Source organism: Callorhinus ursinus, unplaced genomic scaffold (genome assembly GCF_003265705.2).
Source record: "Callorhinus ursinus isolate GAN/ISIS: 27379988/994484 unplaced genomic scaffold, GSC_fseal_2.0 scaffold14, whole genome shotgun sequence".
In the NCBI taxonomy this organism is placed as follows: domain Eukaryota; kingdom Metazoa; phylum Chordata; class Mammalia; order Carnivora; family Otariidae; genus Callorhinus; species Callorhinus ursinus.
In genome coordinates this window covers 25,843,488-25,868,590 of record NW_027397076.1, presented here as the reverse complement: position 1 = coordinate 25,868,590, position 25,103 = coordinate 25,843,488, and the positions used below count along the sequence as shown (strand labels likewise).

The window sequence follows — 25,103 nt, the reverse complement described above, 5'->3', positions numbered from 1 at the left end:
ATGAATCCATCTTCTTTCCATTCTCTCGTTTGGTTTCTTTTCTCCTATTCTCTTTGTCCTTGTGGCTTTTTGCCACCACTATCACTGTCACTCTGATTCTCTTTCAGCAGGCTTCTAGGAATGGATGTGGGAATTCAATTTGTCATATTTTACTGGGAGTCTAAAATCAATCTTCCTTCCTTCCTCCCTTCCTTTCTTCTTTCCTTCCTTGTTTCTTACTCTCTCTGTCCCTTTCTAAATAGGAAGATGATCAGCTTGGTGCAAAAACCATGGATTTCGGAGTCAGATTCCCTACCTTATTCAAGTCATGGCACACAGAGAAAATGATACTATTCGTAGAGTATGCTGGGGTAAGGGACAGGAGTGGAGTGAACTGACCCTGAGTGAGCCCTCTACCTTGAAGCATGGTGATCAGTATCATTGGCACACAGGTATTTAAAGGTATAGGGGCTGCCAAGCTCTGAGTATTAACAAAGTCTGAATCCTGTTTTGCTGGGTAGCTGCGTTAACCTATCTCTAAGCTCCATTTGTAAACAGGCGGATTATAGCTTCCACTTCTTTGTACTTTTTTGAAAATCACAGGAACTAACTATTTGAAAAGATAGCACCACGAATATACAAAGTGCCAAGAAACTGTCTGTTTCCCTCCTTCAAATATCCCCCAACAAACCACATCTGGCTTGCAGTGTAGGTACTCACATATTTGTTAAACAAATGACTGACGTGGACATCATTATAATACAATAGGGGATAATTTGGAATCAAGTAATCTTAAATACCAGGAAGCAACATTAAGCAACTGGACAGAGGAAAGCAGGGGGCTAGGAGGTTAAATGGCTTTATCTCTGAGTTCAAGAGGTAGTGAATGTCTCTTGCTACTGGAAGTCCTTCGATCTGAAGCCGTTGGAAGGAATAAAGTAGGCTGCCGGTGTCAGGAAAAAGTCTAGTGCCTTGTTTCTCAGTTCAAAGTGGTTATTTAAATTTTCTTTGTTTTGCATTAGATTTGTCTCTGTTGTTGTTTTTTAACCTTTATCTCCACATTATTCTTTTCCTGCAGAGTAATCTGATTTTACAGCTTCTCAAGTTTACAATCCTTCCTAGGGTCAGGGGCATTCCAGTATTTCTCACCTCAGATTTGGGAATACACATCTTTACATTTAAAACCGCAAATGCTAAGGCAAACAGGATTGCATCTGAATTTCACTTGGGTGTAAAAAACAGTGAAGGAGCTTGTAGAATGTTAAGCCCAGATAGTAATTTATACTGCCTTTGTCTTTTAATTTTCCCCAGCTTCCTCTTTGTCTTTTGTTTGATTCACTTTACCTTTATTTAGCTCCTCCTTTTGGCTTCCCCCACCCCACCCATCAAGAAAAGGGCCCCAGAAACTCCAGAGGCAAATTGGAGGGGACGAAATGCAACAAGTCCATTCCGCTTTCCACCTCTAGATCTGTGGGAGGAATCCGGGCAGCGCTGGTAGCTCCTCATCCCCGCGGGGTTGTCTTCCCCAGTAGCCGGTCAATCACTATTCCCCACTTTTGCGCAACCTTCCTCCACTCCTCCTACTGTCAGTAGTTGCGCAACCTCCTACTCCACTCCTCTCAGCTGTCATGAAATCCTGGAGCACTCCTTGCCCTGGAGCCGCTGGTGTTTTTAATAACCAGGGACTGAGCTGAGTTTAAAAAAACAAACTAAGGAAACGAACACTGCGGGGGTCTTGCCGCAGAGCCCGGGGGTTTTGGTTTCCGCCGCAGGCCAGAGGCGATGCGTCTCCACCAGCTGGCTCCGCACAAATGGAGCCACAGAAACTGCGCACAACCTGTTTGTTTGAAAACTTGTTTGTTGAAAGCGAGATGGGTGCGTCGGCCTCCCCGGAGGTCCACTGGCGTGTCGGAGGAGGGAGGACGTTCTGCGGCAACAGGGCGCTTCTCGTGGGGGAGCCGCGCGGCTGGGGACGCACGCAGGGGCTGGATTTCTCCCGGTGTGGCCCCGGCCCCCCCCCCCCCCCCCCCACAGCCCCCACTCCAGCCTGTTGCTTCTCCCGCCGCTCCAGGTCGGCTTTTCCCGGCAGCCCTAGTGTGCCTTCCAAACTCCAGGGCCCCGGGCTCCGGTTGGGAGCTGCCTCCTCCTCCCGCCCGCTGCCCGCCACCTTCTGGAAGTCGGGAGCGCCCCGGCTGTCGCCTGAGGAGTGCACTCTGGGACCTCGAGCTGCACAGCTTGCGAGGGGGAGGCGGCCCAGCCGGCGGCGATGAAGCCGTCCTGGCTGCAGTGTCGCAAAGTCACCGGCGCCGGGGGACTCGGGGGATCCCTGCCTGGGTCCTCTCCGGCCCGGGGAGCCGGCCTGGCCCGCAGGGCGTACGTGGCCCCCGGCCCGCGGGGCGCTCTCGGGGCCCGGGGCTGCCGAGCGCTGTCGTCGGTCGGTGGTGGCGGCGGCGAGTACAAGACCCACTTCGCGGCCTCGGTGGCCGACCCCGAGCGGTTCTGGGGCAAAGCAGCCGAGCAGATCAGCTGGTACAAGCCCTGGACCAAAACGCTGGAGAACAGATACCCGCCTTCCACGAGTTGGTGAGTGACTCCTTCGCCAAGCCAGATCTCTCATGACTTTTGGGCGACTGGGCTCAACATCCCTTTCACGGGGAACCTGGCATTGTATTAGGAAAGAAATTCAAGACTGGAGATGTGCTCAGATCTTTCGATTTGTTTTTAATTTAAATTTTATGGTCACCTCTCCTGCCTTCTCTTGAGGGATTGGGTTACTCATTATAAGGCCAGTTTCCAATGGCCCAGAGATTTACCAGTATGGCAGGGCTGTACTTGGCACTGGGGATGTTACACGGACTAAAGCAGGGATCTGTCTCCGGGGACAGCCCCGTCTAGTATGGGAGACAGCCACGGAAACAAATGCAAACAGTGTGATAAACTAGGGAAGTATTACCAAGTATCCACACACTGCGGGGCGGCAGAGAATTGAGGAAAGACTTCAGTAAAATCACACCCAAGTAGAGTTTGGGAGGATGGGTATATCTTCGCAAGATGAGAAGGATCTAATTATTAAAGACCAGGGATTGGAAAACAGGCTGAAATTTGACTGTTACTATGGTTGCAAATAATTGTGTTGGCTGGAGAGGTGGGAGAAGGGGCTGGTGAACCAGCTTGGATTAGATCCATAGCGCTGTTGTCTGTGTGAAGGTGCAATATGAGGTACTCCAAAATTATGCACATATAGGCCAGGTGGTGCTAGAAACCATGGTAGGAGTACTTTTTTTTTTTTTGGTCTAGAGTTGCAGTTTTAAGTAGCTATAAACATTATTTTTACATTACAACAAAACAGATACATTGTAGAATAAATGCCAAACTTGTCAGAATAGTAAGGGTGAGGCGCACAGTCTATGAAAACTCAAGAGTTGTGGCTGCCGGTTCAGCTAGGTGCCTAGTAAGAATGTGGTTGCTCTCATCTGCCAGCCATCAGGGAGAGATGTTTCCTGTAAAAGTTTGAGAAACACTGCAGTGGGGTTCCCCAAGTTCCCAAATTCCCAGTAGTGAGGCAGCGCAATGACACAGTCAGGTTTGCATTTGATAAATGTCTCCTTGTTGAAATGGAGAAAGGCAAGCCAACCAGAGCCTATTCTGTATTGTCGTCATGCCCTCTCTTCGTTGTTTGGGACAATCTACATAGTTTTCCCTTTAGAATCTGAGCACCTTTTCTCTTCTGGTTTAAGTTTTTCAGTAGAGTTTGACTAACTCTCTTTGATAAGCCTGACAGTGATCCAAGCACTGTGTATTTATATGTCTAAGTCTATATGTATACATATATTTATGTGTGTGTATATAGTATACTTATGTAGACAAATCAGTACACGTAGACATATAAGTACACACACACACACATACACACATATATGCCAATGAGTCATGATGACTAAGAGCATGGTCTGTGGAACCAGAATACTGGGCTTGAGTTCTCGGTCTCCCAGTTACTGGCTGTGTGTTCACAGCCGAGTTACTTAATCTCTCTGCTTCAGTGTTCTCATATATAAATGTGGAAATATTATGAGGCTTAAATGGGTAAAGAATTAAGACCATGTCTTGGATGAAATAGACTTTATAAATGTTGGAGGAAGAGTAGCTAGCTGTCTTTCCACTCTTACACCACAGTTCTTTCAGGAACAGGAAACCCTCCTTGTGTTTCTTAGATCAAAACAAAGATTATGGTCTTTCCTAAGAGTGTGTTCTCAAAGTTCTGTGTCTACATATCTGTCATAAAGTATGGTTTTGAAAATGATTTATGTGACCAGCCCCCAACTTAAAACCATGTGCAGAGAAGTTAATTAAGAAGTCATGGGGATATTCCAAGTAAAAACCAGTAAGGGCCAGATATAAGGCAGTGGCAGTGACAATGGAAGGGAAAGCACAGGTTTCTAGAGCTTTGGTTGGGGTTGGCAGGGGCCCAAGTGAGTGCAGAGAATGTGGAAGTCAAAGGTCCATCAAATAGGTATTTTAGACCTGGAGAGTTTTTTTTTTTTTTTAAGATTTTGTTCATTTCTTTGAGAGAGAGAGACAGCACAAGAGGTGGGGAAGAGCAGAGGGAGAGGGAGAAGCAGACTCCCCTGCTGATCAGGGAGCCCATGCGGGGCTGGATCCTAGGACCCTGAGATCATGACTTCAGCTGAAGGCAGCCGCTTAACCGACGGAGCCACCTGTGTGTTCTTGACCTGGAGATTTTCTAACTTGTTTTTTCTTCTTAAATCTCTAATTGTTTGCCTAAATTTTCTAAAATTGTGTGCATGAAATGTTTTTAATGAAATTTTTGCGAAAGGGTCTTTGTATTTTGAAAAATTCAATACATTTTAGATCACTGACATTTGATAATACTGTATCTGAACTCCTCTGTCTTTGCACTCTTGGAATCACATGGCCATATCTGTTTGATAGCAGCCCAAAAGATCAAGGTGAATAAAGATAAGTCTTTGAGTTTGTATTTATTTCAGCAGTATGATTTGATCTTACTAAGAATTTTGGTTGGCAGAGCAGAGTTCGACAGGGAAATAGAGGTGGGAGACCATATATCTAAAACTTCATCAGTAAGCAGTTTCAATTTCAAATAGAATCCATTACTGTGTTAGACACGTATTTGAAGACACTCCTTATGGGTTAACAATTTTTTATGAAGCTAAATTCAAGGGCAGGATGAATGTCTTTCTCTTGTTTTGTCTTTATATCCCTAGGATCTAGGGCAGAGCTGACATAATGAGTTTAAAAAATGTTAGTAAAGTAACAGAATACATAGATGTGATGATTTTTGCTTCCATATGTCTTTGGGAGGTAGTAAGGGGATATGAGCAAAATTTGATGTGAAAGAGACTTGCTTATTTTCTGTGTATCTGGGATCTGGGTAATGGACATGTGGACATCCAAACCTTTAAGTAAACTGAGGAGGGGTTGCTGTAGCTTTCTTCTCCTAGATGGAGCTGACTTACATGGAATCAAGATCCTTGGTGCCCTTTGACTTCTCCATCTTCATTATAATCTTGTCTGTTTTCATGAAAGTAAACTCCCCTCAGCATCTGTAGGCCTATCAAAAGCTCCAACACATAAATATTAATGCATATGAGCTTTCACAGTGGCATAAGCTAACTATCCAAGAGTAGCTTACAGATGCAGGAGTATGAACATGGAATAGAAATCCTTAAGGGTGATAAACTGAAGGGAGTTTCCATTGAAATGAATAGCCCTGTAAAATACATTTCTGGTACTGTAATCTCTGAGATCTTTGAAAAATAAATCCCAATTACATGTAGGTGCTCTAGGAAGTTGTGAAGATCCACCTTTTCTCACAGTTTGGTGGTTAATTCACATTGTTGACACCTGGCTTTTGGGGTACTAAAGTCTCTATTTTAGAGACTTCAGTGGAAAACTGCAGTCAAAGGTGAAGCAATTAGAATTCCGAGTAATTTCTCTAATCCTGGAACAACAAAATGGATGTTTGGGTTATTTTCTCCTCATGAATTAGACATCCTGCTGCCTAGCCTGAAATTGAAATTCAGCTGCCACCCTCTGAAGTAAAGATTAGGCAGTCCACTTTTGCATTACTCATTGTGGTTTACTCTTCTGTCTAGGTCATCGGTTTGTTCTTTCTGTGCAAGCAATGCAAACCATTTTTTGCTTATTTTTATTTAAACAGCATTCCATGATAAGACTCTCATATATTATTTGATTTAGAATTTCATATATAACAACAGCGACCATAAGCTGAAAAGGAAGGACTCCAACTAAATGCAGATTATTAGAAAATGATTTCAACTTGGTTAACATTTCTATAATGGAAAGTGTGTAGGTTTTTCAACATGCAAGATCTCAGTTCCTTACTAGCTATGAAATAAAGGTTATTTAATTCCTCTAAGTCTTCAAATGGTCTATAAGAATTAAAGACATCAGTCGTTCACTTACTGTGTGGATACTACAGAGAAAATGATGGAAGAGATTGTGAAGGAACTTACCACATAGCAGCAAGGGAGACATACATTAAAAAAAATTATCACAAAGCTATTTATTTAGAATTGCAATAGATACTATGAAATACAATGGTTAGTGGTGGATGTAACATAGTCTTCTCTAGAAGATCATGGAAGGAGTCTTGAGGAAATGATGTTTATACTGAGATCCCAATGCGTAGAGATTAGACAAAAGTGGGGAGGAACATTCCAGGCAAAGAGCACAGCATATGCAAAGGCCATGAGATATGAAGTAGCTCAGTAGATTGTAGAAACTGAAAGAAAGCTAATGCGGCTGGGGCTTAAGGAATGACAAGGAAATTATAAAGAAATGGAAGAAGAGGGCGCCTAGGTGGCTCAGATGGTTAAGCGTCTGCCTTCGGCTCGGGTCATGATCCCAGGGTCCTGGGATCGAGTCCTGCATCGGGCTCCCTGCTCCTTGGGAGCCTGCTTCTCCCTCTGCCTCTCTCTCTCTCTCTCTGTCTCTCATGAATAAATCAATAAAATCTTTAAAAAAAAAAAGAAATGGAAGAAGAGAGCCATATGGTAAATGGTCTTGTGAGTCATTTATGGAACTTTAGATTTTTTTGTGGTACATAACATGTCACATAATGGATGACCAAAACACGAATTTCCTACTTTTCTTTCTGCACTTGAAAAGGATAGGTATGAGTTCAGCCCCACCTCTGCCACTGACCTTGGGTAAGCTTCAATGTCCTTATTTGTAAAATGAGAATGATGGTAGTATCAGTTTTTTAGAATTATATGGGGGTAGGGAGGAGCTTGTAAAATGCTTGGGGCTGTGCCTGACACACAATACTAGGTATTAATGTCTTTGGGATATGGGAAAGATATTCCTTAAGCTAATGTGGTCTGGGAGGCTTTCAGAAATATGGTAGCATTTGAACTGGATCTTAAAATAGGACGTTAGAAGAAAAACACTTTTTTTGTGTGGGGAGCAAACATGACAAAGGCATGGAGGTTAGAAAGAATCAAGTGTGCTTATGTATAGTAGAACAGTTGGCTTGTAGAGGTTATTTTGAGTTACTGGTACAGTAGTCCCCCTTACCCAAGGGGAATACATTCAAAGACCACCAGTGGATGCCCGAAACTGTGGATAGTACTGAACCCTCATATGCTGTTTTTTTTTCTATATGTACACACCTATCATAAAATTTAATTTGTAAACTAGGCAAAGTAACAGATTAACAGCAACTAATGAACTAGAACAATTATAACAATATACTCTAGTAAACATTATGTAAATGTGGTCTATTTCTCTCAAAATATCTTATTATACTGTACCCACCTTTCTTCTTTTTGTGATGGTGTGAGATGATAAGATGCCTATGTGATAAGATCAAGTGAAATGAATGACATAGGCCCTGTGACAAAATGTTAGGCCTCAGATTGACCCTAGGTAGCTGAAACAGCAGAGTGAAACCACAGTTAAGGGGGGGTGGGGGACACTACTGTACTCAAATTCAGAAGGTAGTTTCAGGATGGTGTCAGAAATCTTGGAATAGAAAGCAAAAGGATTTGCCTTCACTTCTTAGGCTACAAGTCACAATCTGACTCTAAGCCTGCAGGTAGGTTTTATTTGAGCCAGATACTGAGTTTTTGTTTCTTTAAGTAGTTCTCAGTATTTAAACATTGGAAGATTTCACCTAAAATCTACATTTCCACTATCAATTCAATTTTTGGTCTTCTTTTGACAAAAAAGTGGAATATCCAGCAGCTATGGGCAACACTTGGCTGGAACTGAGTAGCTGCCATCCCAAGCTAAATGCGACATCATGACTGCCTGGAAGTGGGGTTCAGGGAAGGAAGGGAGTTATGTATGGCAACTGCAGGAAAGTGAGTCAGATATCCAAGTTGAGGAATTGATTGTGAAATGAAACTTAAAGGGCTGAAACCTGGAGGGGGCTTGCTGTAGGAGTATAGATTTGACTCTAAGTCGAAAAGACATAGAGTTAAAGCCTGGCGAATGTTGAGTGGGGATGCGGGGTGGGTAGAGTTAAAGCCTGGCGAATGTTGAGTGGGGATGGGGGGTGGAGGGAGAGAGAGAGAGGAAGAGCACCATACTAAGAACTAAACTTTGAAGACAAGTAGGAAAAAAAATACCGTGTAAGAGTGGATGGGGCTTGGTCAAAGAAGTAGGAGAAGGAAGAGCAGGTTATTTCAGTGTCATGGAGTATGAAGAAGGGAAGAGATAAAAGTAGGAACGTCAGTAGAGGTCAAAGGCTCTGGGGATGTTTTAAGGCTATGGAGGATTGAAAGAGCAGTTCTGATTCAGAAATCCTCAGTGACTTTTCATAATGTGATGTCAGTGGAGAGTCGGAGGCCACGGCCAGAGCAGCCATTACGGAGTGAGCTGATGGTAGGTAAACATTCCATGGAGGAATTAGACAGAGACAGGAAGGGGAGACGGAATGACAGTGTGTAGACACACCTGAGCTATGAAATACTTTCCTCCCTCTCTTTACTTTTCCTTCCTCCCCTTTTAGGAGAAACCCATGGTTAAAGGCAGAAGTGAAGAAATCTGTGACATAGGAGTGAAGGGAATTTTGCTTATTTTTTTTTTAAAGAAAAAAGTGGAATTTAATCGTTATTTACAAGACCCTGCAAGAGAGGAGATTCCACATAGAAATAAGAAACCCACTGAGAGGAGGAACTTCATTCAGGTTGTACAGTTTGGAACTGGTCAAGTAGAGTTTCAGTGTAAAAAGTGCTACAATAACAAAACACATTTAAAAAGAGTTCTTGGTGGAGAAACAGTAAGACAGACTTCTACCAAACAGAGTACACAACAACTTTCTGCCTCAGCTGTACAATCTAAAAGTTAAAGGTCCTGGGAGTGCCATCCTGAACTTGGAACGTATAGCCCTCAGAGGTAGTTTCTGGCACAACATTCTGATCTTCCTATTTCTCTACAGAGAAATATTTCTCAATCAAGTTTAATGAAGCTTTGTACACAGACTCATTTTCATGGTTTTGTAGAGCTTCAATTTTGCCCAAACTTCCACATTCTTCAATCATTATACTAAGTTTCTCAGCAGCCTGAAAGATGTTTGAAATGGCATCCAGAATAACCAGAATAATTTTGGTATCTTTTGCAGTTAAGAGGTTCATCAGTGGTTCTGTTATGCCACAGTGAACGAGGTATACAATCTGTTCAGCTGTCCCACCACTTGTATGGTCACAGCCTAGACAGCTTCCTTTTGTGTCTTAAAGTCTGCCTTAGAGAGAACACCAATGAGGAATGGGACTAATCCATGATTCACAACCTGCTGTATCTGGTCCTGGCGACCAGCTATGATGTTTGACATTGTCCACGTAGCTTCCTTCTGAATATTAGTTTTGGGGTTCGTTAGGACTGGGAAAAACAGCAAGTATTACAACCTGAGTCTGTTCATCTGTCCAGGACACAGTGACAGTATTTCCTATGGCTCTTGGCGCAGGAGTCACAATGGGCAATTCAGTAGCTCCTAGAAGATTCACAAGCTGGGGCACAACTCCTGTTTTCACAACCATTTCAGTCCATTCATTTGGACCATCAATAAGGTAGGAAATGGCCCAGCAGGTATCTGCCAATACTTCTGGATCATCATGATGCAAGAGATGAACTAAGGTAGGAAGAATCTGCTCAACAGCATCTAATGGGGGTGCAGGATTCTTGTCGCGACAAAGGTTTGAAAGTGTCCAAGTAAGGTTACATAAGTAACCACATGCTAAAGATGACATATCAGGAACTGCAGGGAGAGCCAATAGTGGCTCAACTGCCCCATACTTGATAACCAAGTCTCGAAAAACTGAACCATCACCTGCAATGTTTCCTAGAGCCCATACAGCTTGTTCACTGATGTGGGCATGGGAAGATGCCGACAGAGAAATGAATGCTGGGATAGCACCTCCATCTACCACAGCCTTGGTCTGTTCTGATGCCCCAGAAACAATGTTAGTGAGAGCCCAAGCAGATTCAAACTGAATGGGACTACAATCAATTCTGCCCAAGAAGGACACAAATTTTGGAATCAAACCAGCCCGGATTATGTTGTCTATGGGGGGCTGTTTTTCCCTAGAAAGCAGTTTCCTAGCAGCTTGAGTAGCCTGGAGCTGGCTTTCCAAATTGTTGCTATTTATGCCTTTGACAATGTCATCAACAGACCAATTTACAGTGCCCTGGTTGTTGCGGTTTTCCTGTAGTGGAGAGGTAGCATCATCAGGAAATGAGCTTAACGTTTCTCCTTTTCAGCATCTGGTCATCCTTCTTAGCTTTCCTCAGCTCCACATTAACTTCTATTCGGCGCCGCCTCATTTCTGTACTGTCTTTCCCCTTGTTCTTGAATCTGTTAAGGCAGGCAGCTGGTGAATTAGCATTCTCGTTGGTGGACATGGTTATGAGACAAAGGGAGAAAGCTACACGGCCAGCTCAGGCTTCCACAGGAGGTGGTCTGGGGAGTGCAGGCTGCAGGTCAGCTGCCCTCAAAACATCCACCACGAATCACCCCAAAGACGGTGTGGCTTGTGCAGCCGGCCGGCACGATTTAAATTTCCGGAATTTTGCTTATTTTGAAACCTGTTTCTCATCAACAGGTCTCCCTGTTTTTGCAAGTTGAACTTTGTGTGGTCTTATCTTTTTTTGTTTAGATACTAGATGTTCCTGGAAGAAACTCCATGGAAAAGTCTAAACAATGCAATAAAGAGCTACTCAGCCAATCTGTGTGTTCTTGTTATATACTGTAGCAATTCTGTTTCTCTAGATAGTTACACATTTGATTGCGAGTTTAACCAGGGAAGATAAGGAGGCAGTTGAAAAGGGATGAAATAATTAGTATTTGTTGATTTACTAGATTATTCTCAGGTTATTAGGCATTTGTAAGTAAGTGGCTCAGAGCGGGGCGGGGGGGAGTTCTTTATTTGCAACTTTTCTGTGAGTTTGACTTTGTTTCCAAGGAAAACAAATAAGGAAAATATAATGTGGATTTTATGCAACCGGAAAGTAGTTTAATTTCCCTATTGAATTTTGGTACTTTGGCAATCCATTGGTCAGCCACGTTAAACTATTTGGGAAATTTAGTCTTTTTTTTTTTAACTTATGAAGATTCTGTGAATTTTCCTTCATATTTATCAGATTTTATTAAAATGATATTTAATTCTGGTTTGAAGGTAGAGGTTTACCTAAAGATGAAAAATTTATCCCCTTTTGACAAACTCTAAATGAAATGAATTTATTCATAATATTCTGCACAGTACAGGCATATATAAATTTAAATTATCATTTTTCTATAAATACAAAAAATATTTTAAGAAGGTACATGGTCAGCATGAAAAATGGCCTGTTAGAAATACCGTCCCGCAGAATAACCTCATGGAGAAAGACCAGTTTTAAAAGATGGGCCTTATTTTATATTCTGAAGGTCAGCAGCTTGATGCTGTGCCATATCTAATTTTCTCAGTCCGTCATGCTGCTGAACCTCCAGGACAGAACAGAGTGAACTACAGGAATGCTGCCATTACTTAAGCAAGGATGGATTGCCTGACAAATGGCACAATCAATGAACAATGCAAATTCAATCAGCTGTGACCGGATCAACTACCAGGTGCATGGGAAAATCCAAACTCTTAGCACCTCCTGGAAAGTGGCTTACTTTTCCTTTGTTCGTGCCATATACTATTAGGTGAGAAAAAAAAAAAAATCCAGTGGTTGAAATTATTGCTTCTGCTACTACTGCTTTTTTTTTTTTTTTTAAAGAATTCTACTTTCATAAGCAACAAGCAGCAACTCCTTGCTTTCCATGGTGGTGTGACATTTGCAAGAGAAATATGGAGGAGGCTGATGAATTTTTGTGACAATATATGAATCTAATAACCTCTTTAAATTACAATTTTAGAAGCACATCTGAATGTGGAACTAAAATCCTTTATCTAAACCGTGGAGATAGAGAACTTACTATAAAAGAGAGTAATTATATTTGCTTTTGCTGGAATTATGGCTAAATGAGGTAAAAGACAGTGCATAGAAAGGAGGAGTACTATTCTTATGATATCTAGGAAAGTCGAAGTTTAAGAATTTTGAGTTTCGGGACACCTGGGTGGCTCAGTCTTTTAAGCGTCTGCCTTGGGCTCAGGTCATGTTCCTGAAGTCCCCGGATCCCTGCTAAGGGGGGAACCTACTTGCGCTTCTCCTTCTGCATCTCCCCCCAACCCCACTCAGGCTCTTTCTCTTGCTCACTCTATCTCAAATAAATAAATAAATAAATAAATAAGTAAATAAATAAAATCTTTTTAAAAAGAGAATTTTGAGTTTGAAGTAGTCCAGTGGAAAGTCCTAGAATAGCTAAAATAAATAAATAAATAAAAACTTTCAAATTCTAAGTTAGAGGGAAGTAGAATTTAATTTATGGCTTTTAGGTTAATAGTGAATTTTGCAGATTTAAAATATAAATGTTTCTAAGTGGGAGAAAAGCAATTAAATTCTGTAGGTCTTGGAGTTAAGAGGTAACTCTAGACAATAAGAATACCTTCTGCTTAGGTTTTGATATTAGAATAAAAACATTTCCCAAGTAAAGTCTTTCAAGACATCTCTCCTAAGTGGATGTATCAGTTAAGTAAAATAACTTTGGGAAGATTAAAAAAAAGAATGAATGCTCAGTATCTACAGTAGACATGACCAATATAGATGTTTGTAAAAAAAATTAGTAAGATAGATAGTTGTCAAAGGGACATAGGATCAGTATTATTGACTGTTTGCTAAATAACTAAGCAAAAGCATTGGAGCTTAGAAAAGTGTACTTTTATACTAATCTACCTTTGCCTTCTCTCCACAGTTCTTCTTATTTTCATAGAGTTTTACTGATTCTCATTGAGAGTTAAGTGCTTTTCTAAACCACAAATGCCCTGACTTTGCCTTCCTCCCAACGCCCCTCCTTAATCAAGGCCCAATGAAGTTTGCCAGTTACCAACGGGAGTTTGTTAGATATCTCATTTTGGTGGGTAGGGGAATAAAAAGTCGAGGATCATTATTAGTGGAGAAAACAAATTGATACCTAGGTTAAAATTCTGCCTGCACTGTGTGAAACGGTGCTTTCCCCCAAGTAATTGTAAAATGGCGGAATTTATAAAATTGGTCTGCGATGGTATTATTGTTCAGTGGTATCTGTTCTCCTCTCTGTCAGGCACACAAAAGGATTGGATGTCCCCATATACACGCGGAGATACGTGGCTAGCTGTGGCTAATGCAGTGAGAGGAGGAGGGTGTGTCACTTGAGGGTGAAGCCTTTATTTGCAAGAGCTTCCATCCTAATCTTCTGGTGTGCTGTGGCCCTCTTGAGGCACACGTGGAATAGAAGTCCTCTGCACCTATCAATGCAAGAGAAATGCATTGATAACAGATCTGGGGAGTCCACTTGAACCCACAGTGAAGTTGCATGAGTAAGAAATAAACATTTATTTTTGCAAGTCACAGAGAGTTTGCGATTGTTACTGTGGTGTAATCCAGCCTATCCTTCCTGATTGAGAGGGCAACAATAATAACTTTATAGGATTGTTGGAATGAATCATGTGCTGGTATACATAGTGTCCAGCATATAGTAAAAACAGCTAGGCTTTTTTGTGTCCATGCTATGAGCCAGGTACAATACTGAGTGCTATAATTTATGTAATATTTATAACCACCCTGTGAGATAGGGTCAGTTTTTATTCTGATTAAAATGGGTGTGGAAATGGAGATATGGACAGTTTAAGAAACTTGCCTAAACTCATAAAACTAGTAAGTAGCAGATCTAGGATTTTTGAACCCAGGCAGACTGAATTTAGCTTCTATACTCCATCTAAGTGCTACATTACGGGGGCGCCGGGGTGGCTCAGTCAGTTAAACGCCAGACTCTTGATTTCAGCGCAGGTCATGATCTCAGGGTCCTGAGATCAAGCCCCACATCAGGCTGGTGCTGGGCATGGAGCCTGCTGAAGATTCTCTCTCCCCTCTCCCTCTGCCCCTCCCCACCCCCACACGTGCGCGCTCTCTCTCTAATAAATACATACGTAAATAAAAACTATGTTATAGTGTTTCTATACTAAGAGTCTCAGTTAATTGTAGCTTTTCTTCCTTTTCTTATTCCTTCTCCATTGAAACCACTAAAAGTAATTTAAAACACCTGGATTTAATTCTTAGAAACATTTGGAAAATATCCACATTATATATGGAGTAGTAGATTGATACTTTTTGAAAAAAATGAACTATGTTTTATATGTAAATATTTAAAATGTGTACAACAGTCCCAGAGTTGGGGAGAGGGAGGCTTTATATTAATTGTTACCCACTTTGGAAATGTTTCCTGGACGCTAGAAAACAGTATTAATCTTCTCTCTAAAAAATGCTCTCTTGGTTTTTTGGCTTAAGGAAAATCTATAATGACCACATTATTCATTGCTTGCAATATGCTTTAATATTACTTTTACTAGAACCTGGTGATAAATAGCTTAATTAATTCATGTAAGTATGAATATTTGAAAATTTTCCTTTCCTCCAACCTCTCAATAAAAGAAAATACTGGACTTCTTATATGTGTATAATTATGGAACTTGTTGATTTTATTTACTGCGTTTATTACTGATTTACACAGTCATATGCAGTATTCTTTCTTGTTTTTCTTCCATTGCTTTTCCTCTTGACCCTAGGGCCTGGTGGACAAACCTTGCTAAATGGCTCACACTAAGTGCAGAGATGTGTTTCTCAGGAATTCTATTGTATACAGCTCTTATATATATTGACATATAATTGATCAATAATATATGACCATATTTTTTGAAATTCAGCACAAGGACAATGAGTTGCGGGCTCTCTCACTTACTTGTGTTATTCCATAGTTGTTGCCAAACATTGGGGAACAAATCCTCTAAGAATGTTAAATGCTTCCTTTGAGTGTTTAGGGGGTGAGCCACAATAAGACTTGGGATATTCGTAGAGTCTCTGATAGGGAACGCACATGTGGTTATTCTCTGGCTCATGCCAGAGCTATTGCTTTCTTTCATGCTGATGGATTATTTCTCAGTAATGATAATAATAATGGTAACAACTATAGGAATACAGAGGCAGGTAACTAATTACTGAACACTTAATCTAGCTCAGGCCCCGTGCTACAAGTACATATGTATTCTTCAAATCCTGCCAACACGTTGTGAAATAGGTGTAGTTACAATGCACTTTTATAGCTGTGTAAAGGAAAGGACAGAATGATGTAAGTGACTTGTCGTGTAGTGGTGGACTTAATTTTTCAACCAAGTTGGGTCACACTGTGGAGCACAATTTCTGGAATGAGTTGTAAGTACACTCTTCAACTTCTTCCTGGCGAGCATGTGGCTATTGAGATGTCGGGACCTGGAGGATGCGAAAGAGTGAGAACTGTGTTAGAATTCTAAAAAGTTTTAATCCGAGGTGTAGCTTCCCTTTTCCTCATTTGTCATCTCTGTTTCTGTGTATCTTCCACTCTCTGATTTTAGAGGAATTGTAAATCTTCACTGGTTTCCCAGATTCCACTTTTACACGTGTTCTTGACTAATTATTTTTTTTCCTAAAAAGCACATCATCTCGAATCTTATTTCCCTTTAAGGTAGTTTGGCAAAGAATGCTCAATGCTCATCTCCATCCGCTATACATCTACTAGATAAGCGCCCACTCCGCTAATACTTCTACCAGTAATTTAGCAAATCATGGCTAAGTCATGGAAGGGCAGGGATCGGGTCTCAGCCACCTTTATATCCCCAGTGGAATGCACATAACCTTGTGTATATCAACTGCACTGATTTTGAAACTTCACCACATGTATAGATTTATCTTTTTCATCTATCTTCTATCTGAGTTCCTATATAAATTGTAGGTAGATATGCCTGAACTATCCATCCTGCCAGAACCCAAAATGACTCATGAATCTTCTTTCTATGAAGGCATCAAAGGGTTTGAAATTTTTTTCTGCAAATTTTTAATTTAAATTCCAGTTAGTTAACATACAGTGTAATATTAGTTTTAGGTGTAGAATTTAGTGATTCATCACTTACATACAGCACCCCGTGCTCATCGCAACAAGTGCACTCCTTAATCCCCATCACCTATTTCACCCATCCCCCCACCCATCTCCCCTCCAGTAACCCTCAGTTTGTTCTCCATAGTTAAGAGTCTGTTTCTTGGTTTGCCTCTCTTCACCTCTCCATGTTCATTTGTTTTGTTTCTTTTTCTTTCTTTTTTTTTTAAGATTTTATTTATTTATTTGACAGAGAGAGACACAGCGAGAGAGGGAACACAAGCAGGGGGGAGTGGGAGAGGGAGAAGCAGGCTCCCTATTGAGCAGGGAGCTGGATGCGGGGCTCGATCCCAGGATCCTGAGATCATGACCTGAGCCGAAGGCAGACGCTTAACGACTGAGCCACCCAGGTGCCCCATTTGCTTTGTTTCTTAAATTACACATACGAGTGAAATCATATGGTATCTGTCCTTTCTCTGATTGACTTATGTCACTTAGCATAATACTGTCTAGTTCTACCCATGTCATTGCAATTGGCAAGATTTCATTCTTTTTATGGCTGAGTAATATTCCACTGTGTGTGTGTGTGTGTGTGTGTGTGTGCGCGTGTGTGTGTATACTGATTCACTGTGTGAATATATATATATATATATATATATATATATATATATATATATACCACATTATTCATTCATCAGTTGATGGACATTTGGGCTCTTCCCATAATTTGGCTATTATTGATAATGCTGCTGTCAACATTGGGGTGCATATATCCCTCTGAATCAGTATTTTTGTATCATTTGGGTAAATACCTAATACTGCAGTTGCTGGGTCATAGGGTAGTTCTGTTTTTAACTTTCTGAGGAACCTCTGTACTGTTTTCGAGAGTGGCTGTACCAGTTTGCATTCTATTTGGGTCTAAGTTTCCTGATGAGGCAGTTGGCTCCCTTTGCTTCCCCTTAGCTCATTTATCTTTAAGTTGTAGTAGAGACTATTTTAATGGCAGCATGGGTTTTCAGTCATTAAGCCAAAGACACACATACTACAAGGAGGTAACACTTACGTGGTACAGACCAAGTCCCCATGTGAGTATGGACTGAAAAAGTTGTCTCTTTGGCACATATCAGATTCTAAGAATTTCAGATTTAAGAGTTAGACCAATATCATGTTACCAGATTTATTTATTAGTCATTTTGTAGTTAATAAGTTTATTAGTCATTTTGTAGTTAATAAGTTAACCGATAAGCCAAATTTTAGTGATCAAATGAAAATCATTGGTTAAAAGTGATAAAAGATGAATACTGAATGGTCTCACTTATATGTGGAATCTAAAAAAACAAAATGAATAAAACAAAACAAAAACCCAAGTTCACAGATACAGAGAACAGAGACTGGTGGTTGCCAGAGTGGGGATCGTTAAGGGTTTGGGTGAAATGGGTGAAGGAGGTCAAAAGGTACAAACTTCTGGTTATAAAGTAAATGTCATGGGGATGTAATGTACAGCATGGTGGCTATACTTAATAATACTTAATTGCATATTTGGAAATTGCTAAGAGTAAATCTTAAAAGTCCTCATCACAAGAAGAAAAAAAATTGTAACTCTGTGTGGTGATGGATGCTAACTAGAGTTACTGTGGTAATTATTTTGCAGTGTATACAAATGTCAAATCATTATATTGTATGCCTGAAACCTATGTGTTATATGACAATTCCTCAATTAAAAAAGAATAAAAAATTAAATAGTGATATCAATGAGATAATACAAAAATATTATTTTTCTAGGACACATTTATGATATTGCCATAATGATACAAATCTTAATATTATTATTTGAAGTAAAAGCTGATTATATTCTGGTAAGAGCTTGAATTTTAGAAAATATTACATTGATTTTATTATTGTTTTAAAATGTTGGATCCTGACTGCTCAAGATCTTCTACTGTTTACTGTAAACATTTCATTATTTCACCTGAATTTTTTAGGAGCTGTTTGAAATGTGATTTGTAATTACAGGCTTGGTAGATCTAATTTGATAAAATTTTCTCTTATCTAGGTTTAATTAAGTTATAAAAGAATTAATTTTTAAATTTCTAATTAGTAAAATTTACCTTTAATTAGGAAGATTTTCTTATTAAATATCTAATTATTTCAAAGTCTATATCTGATAGAAATAATAATGTTCTCAGCAAAATCCCTTAAATCCTGGAAGATGATTTTACTTTCTGTGTGTATTTGTGTGACTGCTTGCACACACGTATGTATGTGTTTGTACATGCGTGTTAAAATGTTACAGAATGCAAAATATATTATTACAGTAATAATAACAATACTCCTTACCATAGTTTTTTTTTAACTTATCAAACACATACATTCTTGAAGAATTTAGGGAAGATTAAGTAACTTGCTCATGTTTACCTGGCATGCAGGTGGCAGATCTGGAATGAAAAACCAGATCTGTTAGGCTTTAGAGTATATCACCTTCTCGCTGTATCATAATTCCTCTCCAGTTAGTCCCATCTATCACAATACCAGTGTTACGGATTTAAAAAACAAGCCTGGTGCATGTATACATATATATACACACATCTATGTTTGTTGGCCTGTTACATTTGTAAAAGTGGAGTTGTTTTGGCTCAGAACTTACTCATTCATTAACTCATTTGTTCCTTCATCCTTTCCTTCTTTCTCTTGTTCATTCCACAAACGTTTATCGAATGCCTTCTAAGCCAGAAACTATTCCACGTGCTGAATGAAATTCCAGATAAGGTGTCACCTTGAAGACCAACTTCATACATTCAAGGAAAAAAGTGTTTTTGCTTGAGATCGCTTTCATTTTCTTGTTTAAAAAGAGTAATTGCGGGCGCCTGGGTGGCTCAGTTGGTTAAGCTACTGCCTTCAGCTCAGGTCATGATCCTGGAGTCCCAGGATCGAGTCCTGCATCGGGCTCCCTGCTCAGCAGGGAGTCTGCTTCTCCCTCTGACCCTCCCCCCTGCCATGTGCTAGCTCTCTCTCTCATTCTCTCTCTCAAATAAATAAATAAAATCTTAAAAAAAAGAGTAATTGCAAGTGATGGGAACTATCTAGCAATAATTTTCTGAAAATATGGGTATTAACATTTGTTTTATTTTACAGTCAGCTCTACTCTGAATTGCCTTTGATTGTTGAGGTGTGAATAACTAGAGGATACAACCTCACATTTTGATCAACAGTAGCCACTTTCTAACTAATGAATCCTTTCATAGATAAAAGAATCAACCAGTTTTAATTTTATCCATTTGTACAGCCTCTCATTTTCTGCTAGAGGTGCTAATACAAGGAAGGTGAGGAAAAGACAAGTAACAACAAAGAGAATAAAGGAAATAGTGGGCTTAGCAGGAGCTAGGTAATGAACTCTTAGAAAATTGAGTAGGCTGCACTGTATTCAAGTTTCAAATTATGGAAGTGTTAACGGAAAATGTTTTATCTATGAATGTAATATGTATGTAGATTTTGGGGGATCAGCAAGGATAAAACACAGTTTGTGATACTGTTCTAAGATTATTTTGAGGATAAGGCATAATAAAACTTTTAAGTTATGCTCAATGGTATCTAGTTAGTCAGATTTATCTTTGTAGCCATGTTGCTAGCATGGTTGTGTCTGTAAGGTTTTGTTTTGTTTCTTTTTGTAATTTTGTAATAATTGGATTTTGTAATAATTATAGACTCACAAGAAGTTACAAAAATAGTACAAATTGTTTGTACCTATCACTCAGCTTTCCGCAGTGGTAACATCTTACACAACTAGGACATTATCAAAACCAAAATTGACATTGGCACAGTACAATTAACTAGACTATAAACCGTATTCAGATTTGCCAGTTTTGGCACATACTCAGATTTTTTGTGTATGTGTTTTGCCTTTTAAAAAAATTTATATGTCTGTCAGACTGTTTGATTCTCTAGGTCTCCATTTTTGTTCTTGCTGAAAAATGGAATTATACTATCCATATTATCGATAGCTCATTTTTCCACTTGTAATAAGGTGTGATTTTTCCAGTCCTCTATTCTTCTATTCCATGCTTTTTAATGTTTGCAGAATGTTTTTTTTTTAAAGATTTTATTTATTTGAGAGAGAGAGAATGAGAGATAGAGAGCACGAGAGGGAAGAGGGTCAGAGGGAGAAGCAGACTCCCTGCTGAGCAGGGAGCCCGATGTGGGACTCGATCCCGGGACTCCAGGATCATGACGTGAGCCTAAGGCAGTCGCTTAACCAACTGAGCCACCCAGGCGCCCTGTTTGCAGAATGTTTTAACATATTAGGTGAATGTAAACATTTTTATTTTACAACCTTTCATGTGGATATTTAGGTGGTTTCTCTTTATTTGCTATTATAAACAGGCAGATATACTTACCCTTCTGGACACAGCATTTCCCCAAAATTTCTCTCTCTGTTTCTATCTGCTTCTTTCCTTCTTAACTTTCTTCCTGCTGAAGAATTCTTAGAAGATTTCTAGGTCAAAGAGAAATTATACACTTTCTGATGTATATTGTCAATTTTTTTCTCCAAAAAGATTAATATTGTGCATAAAGTCTCACAACTTTCTTCCCTTATGAAATATTTAGAGGATAACTAAAGATAAAAATTTATTGGACATTGAACACTGGGCTTTGTAAAATCTTAATATTGTGTCACATTTGCTTCATGTCTTATTTTTTTAAGCAGTAAAACAAAATTGATGCCCCCTTTGTCTCTCTCCCAATTACAGTCTGTAGAGACGATCTCAGAATAATTTATATAGGTTCAATGGGAAGAAAAAGTTCTCAGACATTCTAAAATGACTGATTGTATTCCTCCTCTTTAATAAGAGCTTGTATTAGACATCCCTCTGTGGACATGAGCTGAGTGTTGTGCAGAATGACTTAATGAATGTGGTGTCTGCCTTCTGGGAGCCTCAGGTGTAGAGGAGAGTTTCATCAGGACATTGTGGTGTGTCATTCTGTGTGAGTTATAGCCTTAAAGAGAAAGAAATGGGTAGCTGAGATGGCGATGTAATATGAAAATAGGAAAAAGCCTTAATGTCCTCAGGTTTTGAGCACATTACTTTCAGTCCTTACCTATTTCTCCCGTCTCTTCACATTTCTCCTTAACCAGAGTAAAGTAGCACCATGTTAACAAGTTGCCTTCCTTCTCCTGCACGGTGCTGGCGCTGCTTTCTCTTCTCCTTTCTCCCTCTCCTCCTTTTTCTTTAATTCTTTCTTCATCACTTCATCATTGTTATCAGGATTAAATGCTGAGACGTGTCTTCTCTTCCCTCCGACAAATAATGCTTGGCAGTGGAGTGTGGCACCGCCTCTTCTGTCCCTTCTTGGTTCTCTGGATAATTTTGAGGTTTCAGGGTTACCTGCTTGGAGACCCTGTGGGCCCTGGTCTGTAGGTCTGGTTTCCTAGGAACCTGCTCTGGTCTGGAGTTTGGTTCCTTACGAGCTTATGATGACTTAATTTCTGAGTTGGTTGACTGAGGACCTCTGCTCCTAAGAATATCCTAAATGCTCTCTTGGAAAGGGCTGACTGAGGAAGTTTCCTTTCCTTTAAAATGTACTTTTAAATTTATATTTATTTATGATTATATTTCAATCTTAGTGAATTCATGCTTTGAAATTTAAACATGTTTTGATTGGATCTTTAACATTTGCCCTTTACTATTAATTAATTATAATTTTATCTTTTGTTTTTATATTAAACCGAATCCTATTTCTGTTTGCTTAAACTCTTTTTTTTCCCCCTTGCATTTCCTCTAGAATAAAAATAAAACCAACAAGATAAAATGGTGTCTTCACTTTCAGCTTTGAATTTAACTGTCATGCATGACTCACAACCCGTGGATCTTTAAGATCGTTCATTCATGCCTTTTCTCCTCATTGACAGTGGATATAGTTCAGATAACAGGTATTGATTTCTTGAGAGCCTTTCTTTCTATTCTTTTTCCTGTTGGCTGTATTTCTCACCATTGGCAGTTCACTCCGTTTGAATCTGAGATGATCTGGCAGAGGTGCAGATGCCTGGGCTGTCCTTTCATGTGGAGATGGGACAAGCTGTGGCTAGGGCTGGGGGGGGGTCAGGTTCTGTGTGTAGGTGCTCACCTATAAAGGATTGGTAGGGCTAAAGGGTGTCTCTCTCTTTGTGTTAGATTTCTCTGTAAAAATAACTGCCCTATAGAGAGATGTGCTTTCCAAATACTTTTACAGAAACAATATCCCTAGTGGTTAAATTAACATTAGGTTATTATGCCACCCCAAGTAAGCAATTACCCAATTTGGAGGGTTTCCTGGAACAGTCAGTTGATACCGCTCAAGGCCAAGTATCTGTAATTTAGATGAGATGTCCCCGTGTGAATAAGGCAATATGATGCCCTCTTAAAAATGCCTAAAGCCTTCTCTGTTTGTGTGCAATAATAGTCTTTTGAGCTGGTCACTGTTTTTTACTGAGCGTTTACCTCATGAGACTCTTTTTCTTATTTGTGTTAATGTGTCAGAAGAGTACTACTGCAGTTCACATTCATTCACACTTGCAGGCATTTATTTAAAAATAATTATTGAGCATTTGCTGTGTGCCATTAATGAACTAGCACATGGTCTCTGCCCACAGGAAACAGCTTCTAGTGAAGGTACACGCATTACTCAAATAAGCGCACAGACATATAAAATGGGAAATTCATCCCATTTTCCTTGGGGTCAGAAAGCACTGGGTTGCCGTCTGCCGCATGGGTTAGTTTTGTAATTCTGGGGAGTTACTTGACCTCTTTGGGGCTCATTTCTCATCTATAACATGAGAATAACAGTGTCTTCCTCAAGGGATATTGTGTGGATTAAATGATTTGATATATATAAATTACCAGACGCAGAACCTGGCACATGGGCGATTAACAAAATATTAGTTCCTTTTCCTATCTCAAAACTGTTCCTTTTTCTTCTTATTCCAGATCTCCTTTAAAGACGACAGAAACTTGACATCCAGAGATGAAAAAAAAACCCTCAGGTTTCTCTGATACCGTCCTTCCTCCTACTTCTAGTTCCTTTTTGATTTGGTTCTCTAATAGGTCCTCTTCCCCCATGTTTTCATTACTTATTTGCTCCTCTTGGCTAGTTAGGAGATCCTAGCTGATTCCATTTCCTCGTTTGCCTCTCAAGTCTGACCTGAAATTCATTTCTAAGCAGGGTGTTCTCCAGCTCTAGACCTTTTAATTTGCCTGCACTTACTTAACAAGGCATTCCAGGCTTTTAAGATAAGGCTTGCATTGGTCTTCCTTGTCTTGGCTCCTGGTACGCTCCGCACCCCCCCCACCATCTCCTATTTCAGCAGCTTTAATGCACTTGCACTTCTAAAACAGAACCTGAATTTTGCCTAATTTTTGTATCCATCTCACTTGCCATTGCCATTGAAAAATCATATTTCCGTCAATTTTCAGGGCCTCCTCCCTCAGCTACCTTCACTTTTCACCTGTTTAATAAAAGCCAGTTGAAAAGTTTGTACAAGCTAAAGAGAAGCCAGAGCATCCCCCTTGTCTTTATATCCTCACTTCTCAGCCATGTTGTCTGTATTCCAGGTTCTTCTCTCCTTTAGGACACTTGCATCCACTGCAGGGGCCTCAGTGCTCATCATTGTATCCAAATAGCGCTCCCAGAGAACACCAATACCTATGTGTTCCTTTTCAGTGGATTGACCTGGAGTCCTTACCTCATTTGATCTCTCTTTAGTATTTGATGCTGGGGACTACTTCTCTCTCCTTGAAATTCCCTACAACGGTGTTGTTCAATACGGTAGTTTGTAGTCACATGTGGCTATTTAAATTTAAGCTTAATTGAAATTAAGTAACATTTAAAATTTAGTTCTGCAGTGACATTAGCCACATGTGGCTATTGAGCACTTGAAAGGTGGCTAGTATGACTGAAGAACTAAATTTTAAATTACATTTATTTTTAATTAATTAAAATTTAAATTTAGCCAGCTACCTGTGGCTATGCTATTCTGAAGAGACAGAAAATTTCCATCATCACAGAAATTTCTATCGTACAAGGCTTCTGTAGGGACAGGATTGGCAAGTTTTTCTTTAAGAGGCCAAAAAGTAAGTAATTTTTGGCTTTGTGGGCCAGTTAGGTTCCATTGCAAACTCTCAGTTCTGCTGTTATCAAGCAAAAGTAGCCACAGAGAGTGTGTAAACAATTGAGTGTGGCTGTGTTTCAATAAAACTTTATGTACACAAACAGATGTGGGCCAGATTTGGCTTGTGATTATGGTTTGCAGATTCCTCTTGAGCCCTGTTTTCTTTAAAAATGCATTCTTTTCATTCTCTTCCTCTCTTTCTCTAAAAATCTCTTTTTTCAGTCTTCCATATTTCTCACACCGCTCCCTGCCTTCCATTTCTATCACTGCAACACTATTATTACAAGAAATCTTGCAACAGTCACCCTCCCCTTGTGTCCTGCTTTAGCCCGTTAGACCCATTGCCACAAAACTGTGCTTTCATAACTTATCTAAGCCAGTTCCCCCCTCATTTGTAAATGTGTATAATAATAGTAATTACCTGATAGGGTTATTGAAAGGAGTCAATGAAATGTG

The 25,103-nt window shown here is 39.9% G+C and overlaps 1 protein-coding gene across 1 annotated transcript in view; it reads left to right on the top strand.

Moving 5' to 3' along the window:
- The first annotated feature begins 2,126 nt into the window (after window positions 1–2,126).
- ACSS3 (acyl-CoA synthetase short chain family member 3) overlaps window positions 2,127–25,103 on the top strand; it is a 150,889-nt gene continuing 127,912 nt past the window's right edge. Inside the window, exon 1 of the mRNA XM_025881249.2 lies at window positions 2,127–2,562. Within this exon, the coding sequence (XP_025737034.1) occupies window positions 2,246–2,562 (317 nt within the window). The 5' untranslated portion in view covers window positions 2,127–2,245. The remainder of the gene's footprint in view (window positions 2,563–25,103) is intronic.